This window comes from Tauraco erythrolophus, chromosome 23 (assembly GCF_009769465.1).
Source record: "Tauraco erythrolophus isolate bTauEry1 chromosome 23, bTauEry1.pri, whole genome shotgun sequence".
Lineage (NCBI taxonomy): Eukaryota > Metazoa > Chordata > Aves > Musophagiformes > Musophagidae > Tauraco > Tauraco erythrolophus.
In genome coordinates this window covers 8,101,381-8,125,825 of record NC_141487.1, presented here as the reverse complement: position 1 = coordinate 8,125,825, position 24,445 = coordinate 8,101,381, and the positions used below count along the sequence as shown (strand labels likewise).

The following is a 24,445-nucleotide window of genomic DNA, read 5'->3' as shown; positions in this document are numbered from 1 at the left end:
CACGAAAAAGCAGATGATGTTTTAAAAATAATTCAGTCTGGTCAATAGTGTAAATTCTCAGTAAGTATGAAGACTGTTTTAAACCCACTAAAACTAGGGGTTTGATTCTTCACGACACAGAACTGAAAGATGAAGAAATATCACTGAAAGCTGCATTCTTAAATCTTTACTAACAGTTTTAGAACACGTTTTATTAGCTGTAGATAATAAATATATTCATAATATACACCAAATGCAGAGATGCAAATGCATTTTGTGCCAAGTGCTGCAAAGGCAGGAACTTTAGGCAGTGCAAGTTGAAATCTCTGAGTCAATCTCCCCCTGCACGTATAATATTATGACAGACTGTGCTTACGCCGGAGGGCGTATGGCCCAGCTAGTAATTGCTCCACAAAAGACAGTTAACAGTTCCCTTGCTCTTCTCTAACTACCTTCCTGACTGCTTATTGAAGTCTGATTTCTTACTCCTCTGGGTCATCATTCATCAGTCCTACAGATCCCACTGGGAGAGACCGACCAGACCTTTCCATATCCCTTGTTGCCAGAGGCCATTTCTGACGGCCCATGATATAGAAAATGTCTTCACAGCAATCCAGTGGGACAAACTATGGTTATAATACCCAAATAATCATTTTGCAAATTATCATAATTATCAATCAATCATCTTGTGCGAACAATGCGTTTCTGAAGTATCAGATGGTTCCTGTGACCTGTAGCATTTTGTATATAATAATAAACCCGGGGAGATTTATGGCCCTACCCCGCTTTGTATCTGCAGTAACAAAACATTAGTTGGTTTTTACTTTTGTTTCAGGAGTAAAAGCTTTTCATCTACCCAGGTTCCGTGTTTACTACTTGATGCTTTCTAAGAGGTCAAGACTTGTAATCTCACCCACTTTCTAACGGTAACTTTATTTTTAAAAAATCTACGTGATTTGGGAGTAGAGAATAAATTACTGTGCTGCATAAATTACTTCTAGTTTATAGCCTCATCAGCATGATATTACCAGCTTCCAGTATCATGCAACGTGAGTGTGAAGTCAGCCAAAGTAGGGGAGAAAACTGGTTTTGTCCTCAGTTTTTGTCGTCGTGTTTTGTACAATACCAGATTGAATCCAACTCTTTTGAAGCCGATAGCATCTCCCGCTCCCTGTGTAGTACATTCTTGTTAATGGATAAATTCAAGCTCTCAGGAAAGTCAAAGAATAAATTTAAAGCCTTTTGCCAAATGCCTATCCTATTGGATTTTGATAAGACGGCTATTGAGCTTTAATAATGTCTTCTATCCTTTTTCAGCTGGCCCTTAACATGTCTCTTTATTTGTCCCTAAAGCCTCTTCAGCGATGCCTTTTTATTACAAGTCTCTCAGCTTGCTCTCAAGGGAGACAGGGTCGACAAGAGTGATAGATAGATAACTCTATAGATTATCTCCCACAGATGTTTTCTCTCCAGTAGCCCCTCAGGCTATTCCCTCTAAGTAAACAGAAACTAAATAGAGAGTCTACTGAAGAGAGAAGTCCCTGAGGTCTCCTGTCACCACAGCCAGAAAAACAGCCCATCCAGAGGAGGCTGGCCAGGAGCTCTACGCACAGAGCCTCCTTCAATATGAGTCTCAAGCCATCAGCCAAAGTGACTTTTAGAGGAGAGATAAATACACCTCGCACGGCTCCTTGGAAAAAAAGGTGTCTCGTAATGGACACTGGCCTGGTTTCCTGCTGGAGGAAGTCGAAATCTTTCATCTCCCTCTCAAAGTTAAATCAAAATGACAACGAAGATAATGATAACAAGCCATTTCTTCAACGTATTAAATGCAGCGGCGAAGCTTAGAAAATTCAGAGCGAGAGAACGTGTGAGCTGCTCTCTAAGCAAAATAAACAGACCGCAGGAAGATGGCTTGGAAAAAAAAAGACACTGGGGAATATGGGACAATATACCCACAGGTATAACCTACACATACGTGCACATCTCTGAACGGATGCATTCAGTTCACTACAAAAAGTTAATATATTTTGGCATTACTTTCGCAATCAATTATTTAAAATTTAACAAACAGGATGAGGAGTCGATGCATATTTGTGCAAGTTAAACTAAATATCAGCAAGCAAAGCAGATAAAAGGAAAACTTGTTCAGAGTACACCACGTTCTAGTCTGCGGCACAGCACGTTTCCGGATACGGAAAATCGATCCTGGATACAGGTCCCTTAATAATATTGCCAGAAATCTTAATTCTTGTGAGACAACCACTAACAAACAAATCAGCTTTCTGGTGTGAGTGGTCCCAGCAAAATAACAGTAATACAAACTGAAAAATACTGGACATCGTAGGAAAATACTTGTTATTTTGCTCCAAGCTGAAAAAGGGTCTCTACAACAGAACAGTGTCTGCGCGGCTGCACCTTCAGACGTGTCACTGCCGTTCGGTTTACGAAAACTTTACGTTCAAGAGCTTTTTTTCCTGGCAGCTTAACAGCAGAAATAATACTGGGGTCAATTTTTAAGCAGAGTTTGCTCCCTATGCATCTTCCCATGCCTCTCACTGCTATCACACCTCCCTTCCCTGCTCTCTGTTTTTTACTGTTTCTACAGATTTTCTCTGCATTCTAGAGACTTTTTCCTCCGTCTGGTCCTTGTTCCCTACCCAGTTCTGAGCCTGTGATACAGCAGTCAGTCAAATGAGCCACTGAAAATTACAGTCCCTCTGGCTCTGCCTTCCTTTTCTCCCAGTTTAAATCAGCCCACCCACTACAGTTACATTTGTCTGCAGTCACCTTCTCAGCACCAACTTATCTCAGAAGGAACAGGAATAAATTGAAGTCAAATCTCAACTATTGTGTCTTCAGGGATATGACAGCTGAATGATTTAGAGAGGTCAGAAAAGGAAATCTTCTCCCACGAGGGTTTTGTACCAGTGGAGCAAAATGCTAGAGTACTACTTACAAACAATTTTAAGATACTACAAAAATTGTACAGAATGATTTTTCATTCTTTATTTTTCATTTTCTTCTGACTGAAAAAGCTGTCCAGCAGTAGTCTTTTCACAAGCCATAAAGTTTAGACTTGAACTCTTTACCTTACTGCTTTGACCTTTTTTACCCTAGCTGTAAAACCCTACTGCCCATCCTTCAATAAATTTATCACCTCATAAACTCCCACTAGTGCTTCTCTACAATGCATTTAAAAGACAGAAGTGGAAGGCCAGTCCTTCCCCCCTTGTCAAATATCATAATTGTCCAGTTTTATACCTGCTGTATGGGAAAATATTTAAGGACACGGTATTTTTCAAAGACCTGTAGTTTTTGCAACATCCTCCTTTGGAATAAGAGAAATGAGGTTTAAATACGAAAGCACGTGTTGACCATATTAATGCACCATATTAATGCTCCTTTCTTCCACCCTTGTCTCATACAAAGCCTGCTCTCTGTAGGGCAACGCAGATTCTGCGAGGCAGGGACGTAGAATCTATTTGTGATATTGTAATTAAAGGCTGAGAAAGAAATAGCTGAGCAGTCCTGAGCCACGGAGAATTTCCTCCAGCCTTGTGCTAAGTGCGTTGTGATAATAAGAACCTGCCACCTTGTCACCACGTCTGGTCAGACAAAAGGATCCCACAGAGGCAGAGACAAACACCAAATGAGTTATGGAGAAGAACAAGGTAAAAAGTTCAGCAGTATTGCGATAGGTCCTTCGCAAGGTCATTGGGTGGTCAGAGGACGTTTCATCCTGGTAGCCTGGCTTTCTCAAAGAAAGGCTTATTTTTCTCAACCTGGTAAGAATACAACGGTCCATACCGGACATGTGTCGAAGCATCTTTTCCCAAACTCACTTTGGAGCCTGACAAGTATTACATTTCACTTTGTTTGGCAGACTGAAACAAGTGTTTCCTTTTAGCTTTCAGAGTTAAGAAACAGTACCGAAGCTCGCCGAAATGGATGAATAAAAATGGCAGCTGTTGCAAGTTGCAATTTAAAATATTTTCCACTTTCAAAAACTCATATTTTATGAATAGGACTGCGAACACCCAACGTAAGACAATTGCATATGAAAAGAATTACAGCTAGCTCATTATTTCAAGGAGGACACGCTACCTCTAGACATCTAGAGAGGCTATACTCAAATATGGCTTTTAGCACTTTACTTTACTAAAGCTGTTAACCCACAGATAGTCATGGAAAAAATGTCATTTCAGTGTTTCTGAGAACAACCCCAACCAAAATAGTAGACTGGCTACTGAAATATGCAGTGTTGAGGCTGCCTCACAGCTACTACGAAGAAATTTATACAGCTGGGCTGTATTTGGAACACATTTTTCTCTGGTCAGTGTTATAGTTTAAGCATCACAATGTGATGAAAAGCACCGGTAATACATCATACAAGTTAAATTTTATCCTTTCATATATCTATTCCTTTTCCCTTGAATTTCCCATAAGCCACATTTATACAGTGAAGAGACCTCTAAAAAATTAGCGCTTTTAACAACGGACCAACATTTTCTTTTACTGGAAAAGAGGTAAATGAGGTTTTTCGACTTGGACTGGTAGCTGTTTATACTGTAGCTGAATCAAGGAACACTTCAAACTATTATTTTCTTTTTCAAAAATACTGGAATCACAAAAAGACAGAAAAATATGCCAACAGAACCACAATACTTAATCCAAAAAGCAACAGCAAATATTGGAAAACTTTTACCATGATGCTCTGATACACACCTTTGTTCAAAAGCAAGGAGAGGAAAAAGTGTCTAGATGGATTTCAAAGCCAGACAGCAAAACAACTTGCATAAGAGTGATCCATATCCTACCTTTTTTGTATTGCCCTCTTGGGAGGTCACCTCGGGATCAGTCAGTATTTGCTATGAAAAAACAAAATAGAAAAAAAAATCAGTTGAATTGCAACTAAGAATGTTATAAAATAGTAATAACAACTTCTTGGGGGGTTTTTTAAAGGCCAAACGTAAGCGCAACAGCACGACGCTGATGTTTTGGAAGTTAAATAGAAGGCTTATAGCAGAACTACAGCTATATTCTCCCACATGTTTCAAGGTTTTCTGTAGCTCCTATAAATAATTTCTCTAGATTTGGCTGACAAGAACACGTGTTTCTTTCCCAAAGTGCAGGTGATGTAGAGCACAGGCACTAAGAGGATGCAGACCTGCGGGCTCTCCCAAAGCGCATCCCTCCGGAGCGGGCACCCAAAGCTGGGTGCCAGCGGCACAGCTCGCCAGCCAGCAGGGTCTGAGGGCCAGTGACGGGGCAGGCTGGTGCCCACCGCGCTCCCAGCATCCCCCATCGCGTCCCCCCAGCATCCCCCATCGCGTGACACCTCTCAAACACGAGCGCTCTTCCCTCCTGCACCAAGAACTGTATCCACCAGAAGCTGCATCCCAACGGCAGGGACTGACCGCGGGGCCGGGGGATGCAGCTGCGCAGGAAGCTCTTTAATTCCTCCTCCAACAGAGGTGTGGTGATACAAGTCATTAAAACGCTGCTGTGTTCTACCTCAGATTAGATCTAGGTCAGCAGGCATTCAGGGAGGTCAAGTACCTAAACTTTATATCACACTGGATAGCCCCATCAGGGTAAACATACTCTACAAGGACTGGATGGAGCAGCCGGACTCCGAGTATTTAAGTAGTTTTGCTGACCTCAGTGGGGATCTTGGATGTCTCAGGTTAAACATATACCCAAGTGCCAGGGTGGGGTCAAGGTACTCAGGACTTCCAGGCCCACGGAAGGTACTTTGGCTACTGAAGAAGAGCAGAAAAAAGCTCCAAGGAACAGAGATCAAAATGCAAGGAAACCCAAGATAAAAGGAGAACGGTTGTACACTGCAAAGGAACCTTACTAGCTCACTTTAAAAGAAAAAAAAAAAAGGGGGCCAAGGAGGAGATCCCAGCCTGAACTTCTGCCAGTTCAACAGCCGTGGTGCCCGGGGAGGAGCACGTGCCGCTGAGTTGCCGGGGAATCGCCGAGCGCTCCCAGCTCCCGTTCCTGCCACTGGGAACTGGCCACCCTCAACAGCCCTTGGAGAACAAGGCCATGAAACTTTCAGGGCTGTGATGTAAACGTGCCTATGCTAAATGACTTAAGAGCCTTCACGGAACACTGCTGCTTCCAAATGAAGATGCTTAACCGTAATTATTATATGCAAAAAATCTTTAAATACAATTGGTTAAGTATGTGCATTCAGAGTGCATAATCCCCCCGTTCAACACGACCATAAACGTAGAGGGGGGAAAAAAAATCAAAATGAAGTGCAAATTGGGCTGTGGTATAGTCCTATATAAACAGGCTTAAGAGTCAGGAATTCCTGAGTCTGAATCTAAATGCCAACACAAGCTTCCTTTTGTTGGTTTGGATAGATCTGCGCTCAAGCGGCAAGTTCTGTTTCTCAAACTGTATTTATTTTTTTTCCCCTTCAATTCATAGCAGATCCCAAATTTCAAAATTCTTATAGAACAGAATTTCTGTAAGAAGTATTTCACACGCACTCTGAAATGGTATTTCTGCAGAAAAGCATCAGTGGCTGTTTAGCCAACTGCTCATTCAGAATATTTCAACACGGCCGAGTTTTGACAAGGCGGAATATTTTTCCAGTTTCCTTCTATTACCAAACTTCAGGGGAAACAAACCCCCATCTCATGAAGAATTTTAGTTTTGACGGAGCCATCTCCACACTCAAAGTACCAGAGCATTTATGTGCGGGGAAAAGGTATTTTAGCACTAGTGGGAAATTAGGAGCTCTTGTTTTAGATGGTATTTTCCATCCTTCCTTTAGACTGGACTTTAAAAACAGAAAGATGATTATGTCCAAAATGCAACAGCACGGGACCAAGTTCTGCCACAGCCTTTCTGCACTAGCCTGGACACGGCCCATAACCTGAGTGTGCCGAAATCTCCTGTTTGCCCATGTCAGTAGAGGAGGTTGATGGTTTGACATTGCGATGGTTTGGGCATCTGGTGGGTGATGGGGCGTATTGGGTGGGCAGAGAACAGAGCCCAAAACCTCCTGCTGCCAAACCATCACCAGGGCTCTGACAGAGCCTGCAGGAACCCTCGACGTTCTTCTCCTGCATTCCCAGCTTGGAATGAAAACCATCTGGCAACACCTTTCCAGCCTGATGGAAATTCAACAGCCAGATGAGGTACGTGGCACCCTGTGAGCTCCGAGGGGCAAAGAGGGTCCTGCGAGACCGCGCTCCGCGGCCAGCGCGGGACTGGATGACTGTGACACCGTGATGCAAACAGTACCTCCTAATTAAATGAGAAAGGGAGAAAGAGGGAAAGTAAGTCCCAGATGCGATGTTTATTAATAAGAATAACAAAAGATACTTTGAAAATCTACTCATTGGGTAATTCTAGCTCAGGCTGGACTTCATCTCATGCGAATGCCATGAGACTAAATATAGTGCTTGACGCGTACAGTGGGCTGCGCTTTTGCAGTTAACACAGATGTTCTTAAATGTACTCAAAATTTACACCATATGCTTTTTCTATCAACTGATATGTTGATTTTAGCCAAAAGAAAGACAACATGTCAGCAGCAGCCACGTCAGAAAAACTTGTGTTTTAGGGACCGGGATGGAGGTGTATCTCCTCCGCCTGTTGATGGATTTCACTGCGTTTCATTTCCTGGATTCAGCAAACTGGTGGCAACAGAATCCTGACTTAGTTACATTAGTTAGGGATGTGCTATAATTTTTGCAAAGCCTCCTGAATGTATACTAAACATGTCAAGTAACACCATGTGATTCTTTTTGAAAAACAGTTTACAAGCTGGCATTCTCCAGCTGCAGTTAACCCTAATTTGATTACATTACCGAGACAGATCACAATGAGCTTATGTAAATAGTAACGTTATCCATTCATTCCGTGAGCTCAGATAAACTGTCATTAAAAAAAAAAAAACCCAAAACTTCTATAGGCACGGCTTGATGCATTCAGTAAACTCTAACAGCAAAGAAGATGACAGATTAGAACCTGCCTTTGTTGTATCACTGTGAAATCTTGATTTTTAAGAAGTATTTCCACGTCTGCTCCAAGTTGGAACAGAAGAGAATGCCCAGTAATTTCTCAGAAGTTGGTATCCAGATAACAGCACTTTTTTCAATAACTTCTTCATCATCTGATTCTTTAGCAAGACCTCAATACATCACCACTGAAGTCAGTAGGACTTAAAAGCTACGCAGGCACTTCAGGGTTTGAACCAGGGCCCAGGCATCTGCTCCTGCAGCCTGCGTGCCCCACGCTGTCCTGCCCTGTGGCACCCCAGCCCTGGTCCCCCAGGTCAGCATTACAGGGACATCACTTTCAACCCCGGAACCCAGGTTGTGCCACCCACATTGTCTGAAACCTGCTGCTTCTTCAGGGAACGCCATACAGCCAGATCATAAAAAAACCACCCTATCTTGAAAACACTTATTTTGCCTTAAATTAGCTGAGGGACTCTGATTCTTACTTGCACACAAGTTCACGTTGATACTTTCGCTGCAGTCACAGGCTACGTCCCCACTGTGCCTGATTTGCTGGGGGGGGCTAACAGGCCAGCCCCCTGCCTGCCGCAGACACCACGGCCACGCTCGCGGCGCCATCGCCCAGCGTGCGTGTGAACAACGTGACACGCAGAACCAACGTCACCTTCCAGCCAGCTCGTTATGGGCTTTGAAAAAACATCTCAGCTGTGCTACTGAGAAGCATTCATTCCAGGACAGCAACCACACCAACCAGACACTGTGCATCCTACTCCTGATCAGCACCTCCACCTCCAGGACATGGCCTCTAAGTAGGTAAAACCGTTTGAGCAGCAGTTCGATACGCACCAGGTGAGACACAACTTTGTATTTCCATGGAGCTGCCTCTGCTGTCCCACACACAGACAGCAGCTCAAGCATTCGTGCCCTTCACCTACTTTCTGCACCTCTCTTCCAATTCGACTCAGAAGAGCACGTTGTTATTAAGCTACAAATCTCGTTCTTCATCATTTCCATTAATTATTCCTTTAAAAGTTTTATCCCACAAAGCCCTGGGAGTGCTGGCCCGGACCCAGTCGGGTATTTAAGCGAGCAGTATCAGCGAAATTAATAGAATCAGAAACGTTCACACACGTAAGTGCTTTTCTGGACGGAGGCCAGGAGCACAAAGCACCTGTGGGATACAGCCCTGCAGCACCGAGCACCAAAACTCCTCTCAGGTATGAGTTGACATTCCCACCTCCAGATGCCACGTGCTGTGCTGCAGCACCTCGGTCTCCACCGGAGAAGTGGCAGTGGTCAGGATACTGCCCTTGCAGCAGCTCCTGCAGAGGTTAGAGTTGGGATATGGGGGGGTTGGTACGAGAAAACGAATCTTTTCTCACCTGTCTGCTAAGGACGTGTTGGCTCGCTTGGCTCTAAGACGTAGAGATTCCTTATGCCTGTCTCTATCTGGCTTCAGCAAATATCACAGTAACATTCCCACTCCCTGGTGCCCAAGGACAATTTTACCAAAAAACAAAACAAAAAAAAAAGGCATGTGAAGTATTTTTCATTGTTACCATTTGCCCGAGACATGAAAAGCCATTCCTCATTGCATTGACAAACGCTGCTGCTGCAGCAGCACAGAGCTCATCAGCTCTGCCATTAACAGCTCTGGAGATGGCAAACAGGAAACGCACAGGAAAAAGTTGGTTTATTTATTAACAATTTGCCAATTTTGAAGTGAAACCAAAAGGCAGATTTGTGCAAAACGTAACATTGCCACAACGGCTGTTGCTTTTCTAGTTCTCCCATGAAGTTTGGCATTGTACATAAAGGTCTTCCATAGGATCAAGCCAGGTTATCAAAAACTCACTGCTACTTTGCAGCAACACCTTCTACCAGGTAGTCCAGATACATCAACAACCAAATATGAACATTCTCCTGGATACCACAGAACTTAAATGGCATACAGAACCGATACGAAATCTGTTGAACTCATTTGCAAGCAATCATTACATAAATATAAAAAGTTAAATGGTAAATTTTGTAAGCTCTGAACTCTCTGGGGAAGAAGATTATTTCCTTGAAAAGCCTATAAACTGAGGTCCAAAGACAGAGTTGCTTGAAGTTATACGGTAAATCAGTGGCAAAATTCTCAACCTTTTGCCCTCGCTAACAGACTATGGAGCCTCCCAACTGAATAAACTGGAATAATTAATAATCTGATCTATTGTCAAAGTTATAAAGTCCTGAAATACAAACAGAACTATCAGTTCTCTTCTCTGCATGAATGTTATGTGCTTCATGTCATGCAGCTTCATGAGCCACAACAGCTTGTGCAAAAAGCACTAGGGGTGTTAATCCCGTTCGTGATATTATCTGAGTATGGGCAGGGAATGAGCTGGCTTAATATTAATTTTCATCCAGATGCTGTGTAAACGTTTGCACCTGTAGTTTGCATTTTTACCTTCCAGCACAAAGAGACACTCTTCATCTGAGCTTCCTGAAGTTCCTTAAACACCATAATGATTGATGCTTTTGTCTTTATAAACATAACAAGGCGAGGACAGCCTTGCCCAGGAATGCCTTTAAAACACCACCATCCCAAAACCCCCTCCCCAAGGTGGAGCTACAGAAAAGGTTGGAAATTGTGATGAGGGCCAAATGAGTTGATTAAAAAGCACTACAATGCTATTTCAGCATACAGGGTTAACTCTGTCGGTAACAGACCTTGAAGGAATGTGGGTTCAGGAGGACAGAACCACCCTATGAGCACCATAGGGTGCTCAGAGGGTGTATTAAGGAAAATACACACAAAATACACATAAACCTAACCCGGGCCCGCCGGGTCTACATTGTGTTTCTTTACTGTCGTTTGGTTTTGCACTGGGACGCTGTCCCATCGCTGCACAAACTGCTGAAGAATAAGCCTATTCAAACCCTTGGAGCTCCTCTGCGGGTCGGAGCAAGGAGGATGAGCACGAGAAGCTTTGGAAAACTGCAAACGGCGTGGTGTGGGCTCACCCTGGTGATGACTGTAAGCACGGTGATAACTTTGCATTCAGGAGCTGGAATGGTCCTTTAAAACACATCAGCTAACGACCCTACAATAGCTAAGTCACAGAGCTGATGTTCTTTGGTAGCAAAGCCCCAGGGAGAAGGGAATTCCTGAAAACCAGTTTGGCACTGGAGAATTTTTTCTAGTAGCCGTATTTTTAAAATACAGGGATTTTATAGCACTTTCTGGCCAACAAGTTAGCAAAATTTTACATTTTCTACAGTAAGTAAATTTGTGAAGCCCTATTAACTTGAGGAAATTTTCAATATCCTGACTTGGGAATTTGAAACGAATGTGCCTGGAATTAAGAGGAAAGGGAGGAAAGCTCTTGTCTGAGAGGAAGAATTTCCTTTCCTGGCTGGTGAGTGAAGGAGGATGAACAGCACTACTCTGACTGGCAAGAAACAAGCCAAGGGCTGAAAAGAGTATAAAGAATAAACCAACCATTCACTGCTAAGGGTAACCCCAGCACAATTGGGAACACTGTAGAGCAGCCAAACTGTGGTTTGTGGACCAGTAACAGTCTGCAAAGCTGTGGTATGCACTCCACAGACCATTTTATAACCATTTATTTTTCAGTTGAAAGTCTGAACAAAAAGGTGGTACAGCACTGCACGAAAAATGTTCAAAATCAGGAGGGATCTGTGGCCCAAAACTTCTGGTAATCTGCCACAGGGAACACCTCTGCACTTGCTCACTCCTGAAGTCCTGTACGGCTTTACAGGGGAATTTTTCCTGTTTGCCAGCCTTCAGGAGAACAAAATGAATTTTACAGAGGTGAATCATTACAGGTTATTCCAAAGAGTGTTCAAAAGAAAGGAACATCCTAACTCATCTTTTAGCAAGTAATAGCACCTTCTTACTACATGAAACAAACCTCTAAGCATCCACAAGGTGCAGGAAAACATCAGGGGTAGTTAATGTTAAAAAGAATGAATGTCAAACGTTAAGAGTATGTTTAAGAACCTAAGAATATGTTTAAGAACAAAGACTGCAAGAAAGAAAATAAACATGCAATCTGCATACATGGTATCGCAACTTCTGTATCACTTTTGAAAGACATAACTCCTCCGTGACATTGTGATCAAGTTCAATGCAAATACCAGGAAGTCAAACAGAATCTAATGGAGAGCATTTGTAATAACTTCAATAAGCTGAGGACTTGAGACTTTCAGCCAAGACAAATAAGAGAGGGTACTGATTAGTAAATGTCACCGTTTCTCTTGCCAAGCACTCGGCGACTGGTGATAGGAGAGTATTAAATATAATCTCGCAGTCTTTAGGGGCTCTTTGATTTTATATTGCATTCTTATCGGGTTCTTAAAGTCCAGTGTTAATGAGCATGAGCAATGCACTTGATGGTTTGGCAGTTTTGCAAAAAGAAAACGTATTTCATTCATTACATGTGTTCCTTGGATCCGAGTTAGCGATGCATTTCCCTTTCATATGGTGCCACATCTCACCTCCCTCCATCCTTTTTCTCCATTGCACAATCCAACATCACCTTTAGCAACTCTCTGTTTACCATTACTATTTGACGAAAACAGGTATTAGCAACGACAGAGAATGAGATCTTTGAGGACCCTGGAGCAGGGCCGAAACATTTACACAGTAAGTGCACAGCCACTGCATGCCCCTTTTGCAAAACATAGTGATCCTGAAAGAAGGTAAGTCCTAATTAATAATGTAAGCCTGTAAGTCTTTTGTCTAGTACTTTGCTCGCTTCTTGAAACACCTCCCAGAAAAGAAATATGTACCAGTACACACGAAAAGAAAAGTTTAAATTAATTATGATTTTTTTTTTTAAATACCCTTACAAATATTATCTTGAACTCCCTTTTTCCTGAAGGAATAATAAAACTGAATTCTGAAACAATTAAAGGGATTAAAACAGAAGTCGTAAGTATTGAATTGTATCTGTATTTACTCAGTTTGCTCATCTTCAAACCTGGGAACGTGCCTAGCAGACTTTTATACTGAATAAAATATGAGATCCTCTGACAGAGCACGCTTCTGAACTGCAAACCAGTGACATCTTCACTCTAACCATAAAGAAAATAGTAGTAGAATAGAAGCTCAGGGTCATCAACTCTAAATTCTGCCTGCCACAGAACTACATAACACAATCACTTAAAGTATCTAGAGCTATTTATGATCCGAGCACAAAATCATCTCGAAGAGTGAAGTGTAATGTTTCGGTTAACAGACAAAGCTCTGCTGTTGGCAGCAATGTAAATGGATTGGACAGTTAGCTTTAGTCATATATGATCCATCTGTCTTTTGTTCTCGACCCTTTTTAGTTATAAAAATGACCTTGATATTGACAGAATAATATAAATGAACTTCCTCTGTACTTCATATATTGATAACCTGTTTGTTAAGATGATCAGTAATAATCATAAGTAAATAAAGAGAGATCATACATCTTCTTGTAATGGCAATGCTGACGTGCACTTGATCTGACGTATGGGGACCTCTGGGCTTCAGCTGAAGAGCTCATACTTCATATTAAATGGCAGCCTTTCTTATCCAGGACACACACTGACATATAAATCTATATAAGGCAATGCACTCAAATCTTAGTATCTAATCATTCCTGGTATGACTGGGGTATCTGAGAAAACACCCTCAAAGGGAAGAAGTGTATTGAAACGGATTCAACAAACGTACCATCTAGTCCTTAGAATAATTCATTATTGGAACACCAGTCATTTCTGCCTCCCTTTGGGTGAGGTTCATGCACGGCCAACCGACTGATGTGCCTCCTTCCCGGGATGGCATTCATTTCCAGTGCCGCTGGCAAGACTTGCAGAAACTCCCTGCCCTTCTCCCTTCACTGGTGGAGGCTAAGTACCTTCAAACCCATGCGGCAACATCAACACTATTTCTTTTCTTCTTATAAAATCCCCTCCATCACAGACAAAGTCTTGCCATCGATGCTGAAACTGATTGGCACCGATATTGTAGGAAACAGGAAAGTCTCAGCACTTCCATTGCTCCATGTGTACAGTTGCCAAAGAGAAGACCAGGATTAGATGTATCAAGGTAAAAGATTTTCTTCTTCGGGTCTCAAGATACGGAGCAGAGCCAGCTGGCTTTGGCTTCTCCCGTCAAACACGCTGAATGACACAGCCTCCGTCCTCATTTAAATCCAATAATGAGACAGTGAAGAATTTGAGAAAGAACAGAGAAAAATGACCTCATTTCATTCTCTTCCTCACAGCCTAAAAAGACATTGATAAGAATTATGAATTGTTTTACCACATTTAAAGAGTATTAAAAGGAATAAATTTTTTCATAGGCATGCTTGCCTGTCTTGGTTCGAAAGCCAAGTCTTTTCTCTGCCCCAGTAACACACAACTTTGCTGAGCTCACTGAAAGCGTTCTAGTTCCTCACATGCAAGCATGTCAAATCACAAGCACAAACATAAAAGCCAACTTGCAACTCCCTGCATACAGAATCTGCCAAAAATCCAGCTCAATAAACTGCAGCTATATCTAGAGCTTATCCTCAGTTCCATCAAAATAATGGCCTTCAGTGTAACCACAGTAGTGCACCGCAGCTAAATAGCTAAGCTGTGACATGTAGATTTTTGATCATTAATCACACTTGAAGGAAAATAAAGCCAATATGCAACGTTCCCACCAATTTCTAAAGTCTAAAGTGGGAAATGCACTGTCTCATTTAGCAGCTTAGTTTTGCTGCTCACACTGTGAAAGGAAGGAATGAAAACAGCAGCCTCCCTAATAGCTGGTACCGTACGTCCAGGGGGAGCGGAGGCTGTCTGGGAATGTATCCCTGCCTGGCACTCAGACAGAAAGGATGGGATATGTCAATCTGATACCCATCAGCAGGATAACCTGTCACTTTAACATGACAAGGTCATAGTCAGTCAGTGTGATGCAGTAAGAAAAATGGCCCATTAAAGCCTGAGAAGAACTGGAAGAGAAACATCAGGCTGATGAGGAGATGTTCGAGTCCTGTTTTTTTTAGCGGAAGACGCGGATGCTCAGCACGCCTTTGCAGGGATGATCTTTTCTGGAGGAAGAAGGTGGTGACCAGCGCAGCCCCCACGGGTGCCTGCCACAGAGAGCCTGAAGGAAGTTCACACCACTGAACTCATTTAATTTAGCAAAATAAGCCTTCGACAAACTGAAGACATGAAGAGCTTTGCACGGGCACTAAGCAGGAGGGGAATTTTCTGCACGAGTGCGTTTTTTTTTTTTGTGGCATGATCTGTGTTAACCACAAGGAACAGCTTCTGCTACTGTATATGCCACTCTTCTGCCACTTCTCAAGAGGCATCGCAGCTCAAATACGGAAAAAGTCCTTACTCTGAGGTGGTAAGTTAATTTGGAGAGGAATTCCCTGTAGCAATGTTCTGTGCAAGGAAAGAGAACAATAGAGGGACAGGAAAGGGCACTTGGTCTTCCTTTATTCAGAAGTAATATTAAGCAAATGATACTCTCTATAAAGAAAAGTGAACATAAAATGATTCTGTGGGCTGACTTAGAGATGGGCACGATGGGTTTCTTATGTAAAAAGCACACAGTGCTGTTTTATCTGAGCTGATAGGGGGTGCCAGGTGAGTTCCCTTCTGAGCGCTGGAGAAACAATCTCAGACAGAACTGGATAATATTATGCTTGGAGTGATAATATTGTGTTTGGAAAAGGTCAATATTTTATTTAATCAGCCAGACAGAGAGTGGGTGGCAATTTCAATGCATTTTCTTGAGACAGGAATTCAGGGAGCCCAAACAGAAATAAGTTTTTGTTTTTTTCTTGGGCTGCTCATGTCCTCCCCAGGTAGGAAACTGTGTTTAGAGCGTTCAAGGACGTGAAATAACAGGGCTGGGCGTAGCTCTGGTGCTTCTTTGGAGGCAATGCCATCTCCAGTGTCCCCACCTGGTCTGTAAAGCAGCTACGTTTCAGGACTTGACAAATCAAAGAATTTGCAAATGAAACTGCAAGCTAAAAAAACCTTAAACCTTTAATCTTTAAAGCATCTGTATGAACAATAAATATGAATCACTTCTCAAACTAAACTATGACAGCGTAAGGAAGCATGCAGTTTTCACTTTCTCAAGTAGTTACTGAGACACAACAATTCATGGCTACACGACTGTCCAATTTCCAAACTTCCTAAAACAAAGGTAGTAAAAAGAATTCAAGAGTGAGAGAGAAAACTTTTAGCTACATAGATATTTGGCATTTGTCCCAAGTAAGCTTCTAGAAAGGATGGAACCTTAAGAGTAAACCCCTCAAATGCCTCTCAAAGGCTTTGTAAGTAATTCCTGGGAGAAAAGACTAAAACCTCCTGGTTAGAAGTGGAAGGATGCACTGAGCCTCTCAAGAGCTTCGAAGATGAAGGAGTGAGAAGATTTCAGCTCACTGTGATCCCTTACAGCAGGGATGCCACGAGCACCTCTTCCACCCAGTTCCAGGCAGTGTATTGCGGGCAGATGAGCTTCTGCACTCCCTACACAAGGTGGGAGACGTCCATCTCGGAAGCTCAAATCTGCTGCCACCTCCTTCCAACACAGCATCAGAGAACGACTAACCACAGCTGAAAATCCCCCTCAACTGTTGCCAGATGTAGCTCAACACCCCTCTGTACCACACACTGTATTGGAGATGGACAAGCCATCCCAAGATGTGGATTATGAGTGAGATTTGAAGCTTTTGCTTAGGCTCCTGTCCCCACACTGAATCCCACAGCAAAAGCACTGAGGAGCTTTTCTTTCCCTTCCTGTTGTTTCAGATACAGTACCAGGTAGAGCCTGGCACCCACCTTTGCCTTTTCCAGTGACTGGAGGTGAAGAAAGGAGACCTGAGGACTAGATCTGGCACCTGACTGCCAGCACAGCTGCCACACGGGATTCAGCACCAAACAGAATGTTTTGTGCTCCAGCCTTACAGTAAATGGCCATCAGGTATCTTTATTGTCTCTATTTCCCAACATAGATTTTTCTTTTCTCCAAACCGAACGGTTCCACATTTAGTCTTTTCCAGAGGGTCTTTCCACAACAGAACTCAATCTTCTGCTCTGCCCTTGAACCTCCTTCTGCCAAAGAGCAATTTGGGGCACCGCTCAGACAGTTTTCCGGGGCAATGGCATGCTCCCATCTGTTTATACGACAATTTTCTTTTCAATGTAACTTGAAAGAACGTGTTCTTTACACATTCTCACATCGTATCTGCTTTACCAGACAGCTGCTGAACTCATGGCAGAGTGTTTCGGGCACTTTGGGGGGTTTACTCTAAAAGTACATACAATAATAAAGCGATAGGTGGTGTGAAAACTGCTGTGGGCAGCAGCACAACACAACGCGGCGTCGAAGTCTCAAACCACAAGCCAACACTGCACGTTCTGTTTTCTACAGTGTTTTAAGCACCTCTGGTTATCAAAAAGCTCCTTCTGAAAACGAGGCTACAATTCCTCAAATTTTCTTTGCTGCATTCTTTTTCCCAGCTTTTCCAGAAGAGCTGCCAGAGATGTGAGGGCGACTTACCCTGAACAGCAAGACCACAGTGTGACAGAGGATCAAGACTGATGACTGATTACTGGTAACACCACTACAACAGGCTACATTGCAAAAGAAAGCCCAGTATGCACTGAGCGTTGAGAAAAACGTACAGGGTTTTAAAAAGTGACCTCTCCTTTGAGCACCCTACTATCATTTTCTGTGGGAATTCCGGATTTGGGGTGATTGCAAGTGACAGGATCCAGAAAGTTAAGATCTGTCTCTGCAACTACACCAGGATATCTGCCGTGCTGCTCTAGAGGAACACAGACCCCCTGGTCCATCTGTCCGGTACAGGCGTGCGTGTACTGGAGCAAACGAGGTGAGGTCTGCTCATTCTTTAAGCTGCACCCACCATCTCCACCAGGACCTCTTCTGGCCTCTGAGACAGAAATGGGCTTTTATTCCCCAAAAGAGAAGCAAGCCCTAATCTAGACAGAACACTGGTTAAAAGAGCCAATAAATAACCAGAGAAATGAGCTTACAAATACAGTGAGCGCTTCATTTCTTGACATCGGAGAACTTGACCGTTACGTCTGCTTGTGTTTTCTTGATCAGACACCATCTCAGTGAAGAGACCTCACAGCCAGTCACTTCACAAAGTCACCTGCCAAAACACTTCTCCCCACGCTGACCACAAGCTTCAAGCAATGGTCGTGGCTGTCAGAGTGTGCACAGAAAATTCTGAGATCTCCGCAGAAGACTTTCCTGAAGTAAGGCAAAACGGCTAACGGAAGTTTTTGAAAATTCCTTATGTTATCCTTAGTAACTCCAGTTGTTTGCTGTCAGAATTAAAATGGATTCTACATTTGGAGCTTCTTTCAGAACAGTACCAGAAAAAGAACGGGACCTTTTTTTCATTAAAAGTTTTGAAAAACACACACAGCACTCACTGTTGTTAAACGCTCCAAGTAGAGTTCTGAAGAAAATCTTGGGAGATCCAGCTCTGAGTATTGATTACAAGGAGGTTTTTAATCTTATGCCAAAAGGAACATTGAGGTTAAAAGATGGCTCCATACAGGATCTTGCCAAATAGCATTTCTGTTTACATGTTAAAAACTACCACCAGTAGATCACAGACAAAGAAACGTCCAGAATGTATCCAGATGCTGGAAACAAAATGTATTTAAGCCACTGAAGAGGGTTTAATGAAGTAAAGCATTTTTTTAACTGCCAGCCCAAAGTAAATAATCACTGATTTGAGTAGAGTTAAGAGATCCTATCTTATTCACCAAATAATCTCAACGTGCCATCAAGGAAACCGGTGCTTTGTGGGAATAACATAACAGCAGTTTAACATTCTCATCAACTTGGTTCCTGTCTTCCTCAACACCCTAAACCTCTTGGGATTGAGGAAGTGTAAAGCAAGCACTGCAAGAGCAGCAGAACTCCCTGGTGCTTGTCAGTCTGCACCGCTGGGTCACCAGGGGCAGGTGGTCCTGGTTTGGCCCACGGAAGGAAGAGATGAACTCATCAGCAAAAGGCTGCAGTGATTTTCCCCCATTTGCCCACGGCACCTGTTCGGACCAAGTTGGAAACGGACCACAACCTGGCACATAGGACTGCCCCGGCTGCTCCTCCACGATCATCCTCCATCAAACGTTCACACGTTCCTTGTGGCAGGCTGTTTTACTGCTTTGAATATTTGGCTTCATCCTGTCGACTGTGCTAGCATTTAGGCAGTTTCCTAAGGGACTGAGAGGCTTGGGATGAGTTTGCAGTGTCTTCGATTCCTCAGAAGATACCTCCTCACCACGTCCTCCCATTCTAGCTTCCTAAATATCACCACCCTATTGAAGATGTGCTTTTTTATAAAGCAGAATTAAACCACATTTCAGGGTTTTCTTTTGTTTAAAACAATAATATAATGATTTCTGGTATTAGGATAAGTAATGAATAAAGCACAGAAGAAAGAAAAACCATCATCCTACATTATACAATTACCTATTTTGCCACAGCCGAGGCTGTCGATTTGACTGTAAATACGTAACTCACAATCATATATCCTCCTTCCCTAACTCAGGCATTCAGCCTTTTGGTTACAAGAACATTACAATTATATCCAAAAGCAATAATCTGGCTGACATTTAGCTGGGGCAGGAGCTCAACTTGATTAATCCCTCACCTTCAAAAGACTTACTTTTGTGCTCTCACCTTTGCCAGGAGCGGAATGACAGTGGCATTATCTGCCAGTCTATATGGTTTCTAAATTGTGTTTTGGTTCAAATAATCAGAAGTGAAAAGAGAACTTTATAGCAATGTTTCCAGGCTCTATTAGTTGGCAAAAGTACTAAGAGTTTAATTCATTCTTCTGAAAGTAAAAGCTATTTAAGCAAAAGCCCTCAAAAACAAACAGAAAAAAGGTAAAATATCTGCTTCGCCTGATGCATAATAAGCACACGATTCAAACTAATATAGACAATGTAGTTTTTGGGAATAACTTGTTCCACAAGTCCAAGTTTTAAAAGTTTGGGGTTTTCACGTTCTTGAAAGCCTTCCAGGGTATGTCAGAACAGCTGTAGCGGTGCGGGGGGCTTCCCCAACAGCCTCCACACACCCATCCACTCCGTTGTTTTATTCAGACAGTGCATCGGATGGCGTTCTGCAGCCACCCTGCACGGAAACAATTCTTCAGGTGAGCAAGAATATTCCTCCTTTACTGGGAAATAAGCACAAGAGAACATTTGCACCCCTCTTTTGGTCTTGGAGCCTTCTGTCCATACAACCAGTGCAACTTTTACACTATTTTCACCTTTGAGGATGCACAATGAAATGACCGAGTGAGCACAAACAATAAAACACAGTCAAAGCAGGAACCAGCCAGCCTTGCTTTCTGTTTCCTCTGTGCATGCATGAAAAAAGATGATATTCCGTAGAGGGAGATTTAGCCCTGTGGAATCGCTGTCCTGAGTCACTTGAAAATACACAAAGCAGCATTTGCAACATTACATCCTGAGCTGTAACACCAGAATTCAAGTTTTATGCATTCGAGTTATTTGCATTTATTTCTCACAGATTTCATTCAACCTGGTTCAATTATGAATTCGACTGCTTTTTTTTTTGTGGAATACAAAATCATTTTCCTTGCACCATATAATTGTGTTCCATGGCAGAACTGGTATTCATCATTGCCCCGCTGTCCCCTAGCCTAAAAGATAAAACAACCACAGGGTAATAAATGTCAAACTATGATTATTGATGCTTTCAATTAAATTGATTATCTATTTGAGGTGCATAGCATGGTGATTTATTGCTGTCTCTTTACGTTGCGCTTGGCACAATGGCTTCCCTGAAAGGTGAGCATTTTGATGGTTTCAAAAGATTTTCTATTAAATCTGATTTTTCACAAATGGCTCACAACCATCCCAGTGCTTGGTTAACTGAAATGGCACCTGACCGAGTCTGAAAGGCTCTCCTCGTCTTCCCTTACCTTCTGGAGCACAGAGGTTAGGAAGCAATATGTGAAAAAAGAAAAAGAAAACTTGTTTAAATGTTAAAGGAAGGACAAAACACATCCTTGACTTACATCCCTCATGCAGGAACTTTTATTTACAGACCACACCAGACAAAAAGTGCAATCTGGAGCTGTGTTGAGCACTACCCACCTCAACTGAGAGATGAGATGACCTTCGACTCGTCACTGGCATTGTGTTTTTATTAGTTTCAGATAACAGGAGCTATAAAACTCAGAGACATTTGCTCACCAATGATAATCAGCAGCTGCTTCACAAACAACGCTTTTGTTAGCTGCGTCATGGTTAAGGTGACACAAGTTGACCTTTATCTGATAATTTACTTGAAGAAATGCCTTATGTGGCTGGACAACCCAGCACCAGCTTCCACTGCTGTTGCCTCTCCAAAGCACTGTACAGTTTATTTCAGTTTCGAAAAATAATTTGGGTTAAAGGCACATACAGTCTGTTGGGCAAGCTGCGCACGGTTTGTGAAACGCAGGAAATTAGCACGAGAAAATTGTAATTCTCTCACTGTGCGGTTCTTGCTAGATATGAAGGAAAATAGGGAAAACTTATCTTCAAGCAGGTAGACTTAGAGACTCTACCTCAGCAACAAACCCCACCATTTTCATTGGGAAAAAAACTCAGTGCTGATAAGCCCTTTGCTTTAAGTTCGAGACAGGGACGAATTTTTTTCTCCATTATCCCTCACATCTGGTATTTCCAAGTAAAAGGGAAGCCCCACGTCAGATAACCTTGGGACTGAACCGCCCGGTGTGACACTACGCCTGACCGAGTTTCTCACCCTTTATTATCAGGAGCACCCAGGAAAAAAGACTGAAGCCCAACTGTGCAGGCTGATACATAAAAGAGGAAGATGAGTCTGCCTAAAAGACCTTGTGAAATAAGTAAACGCAACGGAGAAACAGTGAGAAGAGAAAAAGAGAGGGATTACTGTCCCAATCTTACAGACAAGACTGAGACAAGAAATCGGGTGATATGCCCAAATCACGCAGTCTCTGGCATTTAGAAATTGAGTTTCAAGCTCCTTAGACCTAATCTTAACAATCAGGCTGTCATTCCTCCTCAGATGCAAACACCTTTGACCCCAGCAAGCTCGGAATTACACACACATCAATTCAGACTTTGAAGCCTGGCTTATCTCGCAGCAGTGTAACTGTCCCCTCCACTATAACCAGCAGAGCTATCTGAGGAAAAAACAAACTATTGAGGAAGAAAAAAGAAAAAAAAATCTCTACAGATCGGGTCAGAATTAACTGCTTTACATTTGCTACGTTCTACCTCCATCCTGGCAAAGCCCAAAGCGCTTTATAGTTTCTGCATGTGTTCGGAACCCGTTAAACACTAACTGAAACGTGACCAACTTCAGAGAGGAGCCACAGCAAGTGTCCAACAACCTCAAGCAACCTGCAGAAGAGGTAAAGGGCAAATATTAAAGTAGCTTTTCCATCTGATAGTGTTGGCTGCACTTGAGAATGCAATAATCCAGGCTTAAATCCGGTCACGAAACCAGAGTGAATACCAGTTGTGAGTTTCTGATGTACCTCTATTTGAAAAGTCAACTTGCCAACAGCTCGAGGTCATCACAACATCGATCTGGAGCACCAACTCAGAAGAATAAGTGACACAATTGCTGCAACCCCCTGGGTTTTTATTAAAGATCCCCCTTCAGAGTACTAGGCCTGACCCTGATTGACCTGTAATAGCAGGTAAAAAAAAATACTCCCCACTGGTGTGGCAGCAGCACCTGCACTGGTCCCAAAGACGAGGGAGGCTTCAGAAAAGTCGCTTGGAGGTTCCTGCTGCTGGAATGTCTTTTCCAGCACTGGATGTGCTGGTGCCCATGACTACTAGCCACACATCAGGGGTAGCCAGTGCTGATTTACTGAACTGCGAAGCTTGCTGAGAAAAAAAGAGTAGGAGAAAGACTGCAAGTAACAGGGAATTAGGACAAATTCTTCTTACAACTACAGATCAAGGCCAATTTGCTTAGCTGCTTCTGAACATCAAGAGATGTTTTTTCTCAAAAAGAGAAATACATGTACTGCAAAGTTCCTGTGGCCAGCCACTACCCCTGCAGCAGAGGTTAGAAAGTGACACCTGGTTTCCAAAGGATCTGTGTGGCCATGCACAGCTGTAAGCATAGCAACAATTTGTAGAGAATATGAATGTCATTTTATCGCTTGAAGGATGACACTAAAGGCCTGGAAGAAAAAAAAAAAAAAGACAATAAAAAAAAAAAAAAGCAGGAAGCCCCACATGATGGAAGCACAGCCCGCATCCCTCCCGGCTCCTGCTCTGAGAACTCTCTTTTCACCGGCTGACAAAGAACCAAAAATGACCGAGGGACTCAAGGGCACTTGGTGGTTTTACGTTCATTTGACTTGAGAAACAACCAAATTCCTTCACCCTGAACATTTTCTGGATGTACCGCTCCCTTCAGCACCGACTGTCCACAAACGCCTTCCTCACCGAAGCGATGCAGACGCGGGGTCGCAGCAAGCTCGCCGAGGAGCTCGGCCCACCACTAGTCACTCCTGCTGTCCTTGGGTAGCAGGATAATGATAAAGAAAATAATAATAAACAAAAATAAAGACCTTTCTAAGGGAAAAACTGCTGCTTCCCATACAAGTTTCTTCTTAAAATCACTTTTCGAATTGCATGGGGCAAAGTTGTGCCCCAGAAAAGGCAAAGAAAGTGAAAAGTGAAATAGAGGCAACTGTGGTTACTTACTCACTCGAGTACAGACTGCTGCTCACAGATCTTTCCACCCAGCCCCAACAAAAACTTCCTAAATCCTCCCAGAAGTTTGAATCACTCTCTCCTTTCCTTTCCTTCCTGAACTAGACGCTGGAACGTGCTTCTCCAAAGGAAGCTCATTCTGGATTCCCTGATGGGCTGGTTTCACGCACAAAGGGCTGGAGCTCCCTGTTCTGGCAGTGAGCAGCTCAAACCCAGAACCCAACATAAACTGCTTTTTCCCTCTCCCTTTCTTCCCATCAGCTAAGGAGCACTGTTGTGTACCAGATCATCAATAACCTGCTCAGGCTCACACAAGCGCAGCAGCTGTAAACCGACACTTAAGGATCACATCTTCACTCCCATCCATCCCTGGATGTGTTTAAGAATAGGGTGGATGATCTACTTAGGGATATGGTTTAATGAGGATTAGGGGCGGTTGGACTGGATGATCTCTAAGGTCTTTTCCAACCTAGAAATCTATGAAAAAGAAACCATCACGTCTGTACTTCAGAGCTATCTTACTAAAGGCAAGATCTTTTTTTCCACCCCCCCACTAGGGACACATTGAAAATGTTACCATCTTATCATGGCAGCTGCACACAGCTATCAGTAATAAGGGTGATGGCTGGACCGGCCCATGGCACAGAGGAACTGAGCAGGCATCTGCTCTGTTTAACGCACAGGAAGCACAG

General features: G+C 43.0%; 1 protein-coding gene across 1 annotated transcript in view; it reads right to left on the bottom strand.

Annotated features, from left to right (window-relative positions):
* Positions 1-24,445, bottom strand: part of PRDM16 (PR/SET domain 16) — a 204,461-nt gene that overhangs the window by 151,029 nt on the left and 28,987 nt on the right. The window contains exon 3 of the mRNA XM_086625512.1: positions 4,800-4,850. Within this exon, the coding sequence (XP_086481638.1) occupies positions 4,800-4,850 (51 nt within the window). The remainder of the gene's footprint in view (positions 1-4,799; positions 4,851-24,445) is intronic.